Raw genomic sequence first — 3,532 nt, 5'->3', positions numbered from 1 at the left:
TACATTTAGCATATTATAATATGATTGATGACTGGAGGTGGCATCATGTCTTTTCTTACTCTCAGGTATTAACACCCACCAGACATGAGGGAGTTTTATTATGGAAGCCGTTGAACAGGATTTGTTCTGGCTGCGTTTTGCGGAGTTTGACCGAGTTGGGCCGACGGGTCCTGTTACAGTTTGAAGTCTAAAATTAGGGAGGCACCACAACTGCAAATGACGCAAGGCGACTAAACTGGACAGTCTCGTCGTCTCTGAGTGTCAATGGCGAGGGGGCTCAGGACCATGGAAACGTTCCCTACAACTTCTCCGTTGTTGATGACATGGGGCGTATTTTTAGCCGTTGTTGTCATCTTTTCGTAACGACGCCGCGGCCGTGGTCAGTATAAAGGACTCTTTCAAAATGCAGCTGTACAACAGTGCGCTGACACACTACCCGAGGTCGTCTCGCAAAGTTACAATAACTTTGTCGGCCGCGTCGGAGCGCGTAAGCGGCGCAGCGCAGAGCCCCCCCGAGGCGCAAGCAGTAGGATTTACGCACGCAGACACCCCGGCGACCACCGGCGATACGGCGTCTTCCGCAAACATGCCTGCCTTTTCGTGTTACGAGGCTTCATCCATGAGGCCAATCTACTTCACGTCGACCGCAGAGATATTGATCCGCAGACCGGATGGAGTGGAGAGGTCTGTGCCTGTCCACATCGTGAGGGAGTCCAAAACCAAAGCAGCCACTCCTCGCTCGCACAGCGACGGAAGTATCCTCTCTGGTGACCGTGACTCTGGGGAGATCGTGGACCTGATAGGTCATCTGAGGAATGGGGTCGATGAACTTTTTCAAGAATGTCCAGAACTTGATGGAGATCAGCTTTTTGGCAGCAGTGAAAGAACAGCAGACCTGATTGAGGATGAAGTCGCCTCACTGACTAATTCTGCCATCAGAAGCAATGGGTGGTCTTCATTATATGAAAATGACTTGGTTCACACCGACGAGACTCAACTTCAAGACCCCAGAAAGGACGATTTCAGCCATATGAAAAGTGGTCAACTTGCCCAAGCACCCAGTGAGAAGCGGCCTTTTGAGCTCAGTGTTCTGCAAGAATCTCCTCCTCAGAGGAGTCAGGAAAGAGGGGACATCGGTGATAAAGTCACCCGGTATCTGGCTGAAATGGAGAGGCAGAATAAATACCTCCAGGAGAGGCAAAAATACAGGTACCACATCATTCCAGATGGCAACTGTCTGTACAGAGCTGTGTGCAAAGCCATATATGGGGACCAGGCCAGACACGGGGAGCTGAGGGAGCTGACGGTGCACCACATCGCCGACCACCTGGACGAGTTCAACCCCATCATCGAAGGCGACGTCGGGGAGTTCCTGATCAATGCAGCGCAGGATGGCGCCTGGGCCGGATATCCAGAGCTCCTCGCCATGAGCCAGATGCTAAATGTCAACGTCCACCTTACAACCGGGGGGAGCCTGGAGAGTCCCACCGTCTCCACCATGGTGCACTATCTGGGGGACGAGGACGCCTCCAAAGCAGCGATCTGGCTGAGTTGGCTGAGTAACGGTCACTATGACGTCCTCCTGGACAGATGCTTCCAAAACCCGGAGTATGAGGACTGGTGCCGGCAGTCACAGATGCAGAGGAAACGGGACGAGGAACTGGCAAAGTCGATGGCAGCCTCATTATCGAAAATGTACCTTGAAAAAAATGGTTGCGTGTGAAAGAAATGGCTGCATACTGAAGATGAATACTTAATTAAGAGGAGATGTTTCTGTTTGGTTTCTACAAGCTTTAAATTATTTTTGTAAGATTTTTACGAGTGAAAAAAAAGTGCAGTGCACATACTTTTGTTTTGTTTTTTGTTTTGTTTTTGTTTTTTGTACATGCCAGCATTTCCAAGTTGATGGCAGTTGCCTTGAAAAGTGTTTGAATGTGTGTGAGCCTGTCCTTCTCAGTAATTTCCGGTAGGACGTGAATGAATTTTACCATCTCTTTTTAGAACTTACTAAATGGCTTTATTTATTTGTCTTTCCTTGGACGACTACTTTTCCATGCCTACACTTTGGTGGCTTTTGCTGAAAAAAAAATGTACAATATTGGGAAAGCCTGGTTTGCATTGTTCTTCGCACTACATATCAGTTTAGATACTCTCTTTTGCACAAAATTCCTGTCAGACTAGTGGAGAGTTTGAATTTAAGGGTTCATTTACAGTTATTCCAGATGATTTTTTCCCCCCTGAGATTTGTCAAAATATCTGAAAATAAACTTCTGAGGAAACTTGACCTGCAGTGACTTCATACAAACTGTGCATGCTCATTGCCTCACTACTTGTCCCATTTTAACAACTTTCTTTGAAATGTTTTCTTGTTTTTTTTGGTTGTTTTTTATTGTCTCCTGTGCCATCTCAGAAACTTATAGTAATAAATTCTATCGGGCTATATTAACTGACGTGCGCTAAATTTGTTCTCACAATTGGTGGTCCTAAAGAGTAAAGTAGTGTTTGGAATTTACAACATGCGGTGACCTTGTGGCCTGTCATTCAGGTTATACTGCAGGATTCAGTGTATTAAGTGACAGTGGTCTCAGTACACTGAGCACCAGGAATTCAATCTGTGCTGAAGCTGAAGTGAGCTAAAAGTGAATGAGGGACTTTCTCAGCACATACAAACACTGCACTGTCTGCTGTTATGTGTGGCTTCATTCCCTTTTATTTTCAGATAACTGTATATTCGAGGAAATAGTTTTATCCTGCTGATTATGGCTTCATTGATTCACATGACACATCTTATTCCTACTTGGTTCTACAGAGATCCTCTGTCTCCCCCTGATGGCTGTGAGAGCAATTACAAAAACACTAAACCAGGCTTAACCAGACCATATGCTGTCAATGTCGATGCCTGTAAAACTGGGACGATTACCTCCTGTTTTAATCTGATTAATTTCATATGGTGACATTTAAATCTAGAAAATCCAAACAGGTATTTACTCCCCATGTAAAATTAAACGTCTGATGCTGCTTTATTGGGAGTTTGTGTCGAGTGACTTTGAAGCCAGTTGGTGCTTCATCTGGCTTTCAGTGTTTTGGTTCGTGGATGTCTTGCTTATGATATAATACGCACTTCAATACTATGGGGTATTTACGTTTCATATGCAGATGAATATTCTTACATTTAGGGAGAGGTTTGCTTTTCTAATTTGAAGCCATTCTTTCTGTCTTTCTTTCTTTCTTTCTTTCTTTCTTTCTTTCTTTCTTTCTTTCTTTCTGTCTTTCTTTCTTTCTTTCTTTCTTTGAAGTTCTGTATGTAAAATCTTCAAAAAGCTTAAATGATTCTACTGTCCCTTTATGAACAAATGTGCCATGACTTTATAACTTTAAAACCGCACCTTCATTGAAAACCCCCCAAAACAAAACAAAGAAACTGCAGATTAAAAAAAGAAAATCAAAGTTGATGACTAAAATGATGCCATACCGACTTCATTCACCAGGTCATGGTGATATGTAATGGTGAAGGGTGCACCTGCGTTTAAGA

General features: G+C 44.2%; 1 protein-coding gene across 1 annotated transcript; it reads left to right on the top strand.

Moving 5' to 3' along the window:
* The first annotated feature begins 231 nt into the window (after positions 1-231).
* otud1 (OTU deubiquitinase 1) lies at positions 232-3,185 on the top strand. Its single transcript, XM_080515130.1, has one exon. The coding sequence runs from the start codon at positions 404-406 to the stop codon at positions 1,721-1,723; it is 1,320 nt and encodes a 439-aa protein (XP_080371256.1). The 5' UTR covers positions 232-403; the 3' UTR covers positions 1,724-3,185.
* Positions 3,186-3,532: the final 347 nt, after the last annotated feature.

This window comes from Blennius ocellaris, assembly GCF_963422515.1.
Source record: "Blennius ocellaris genome assembly, chromosome: 19".
Lineage (NCBI taxonomy): Eukaryota > Metazoa > Chordata > Actinopteri > Blenniiformes > Blenniidae > Blennius > Blennius ocellaris.
This window is presented reverse-complemented; position numbering and strand designations above follow the sequence as displayed.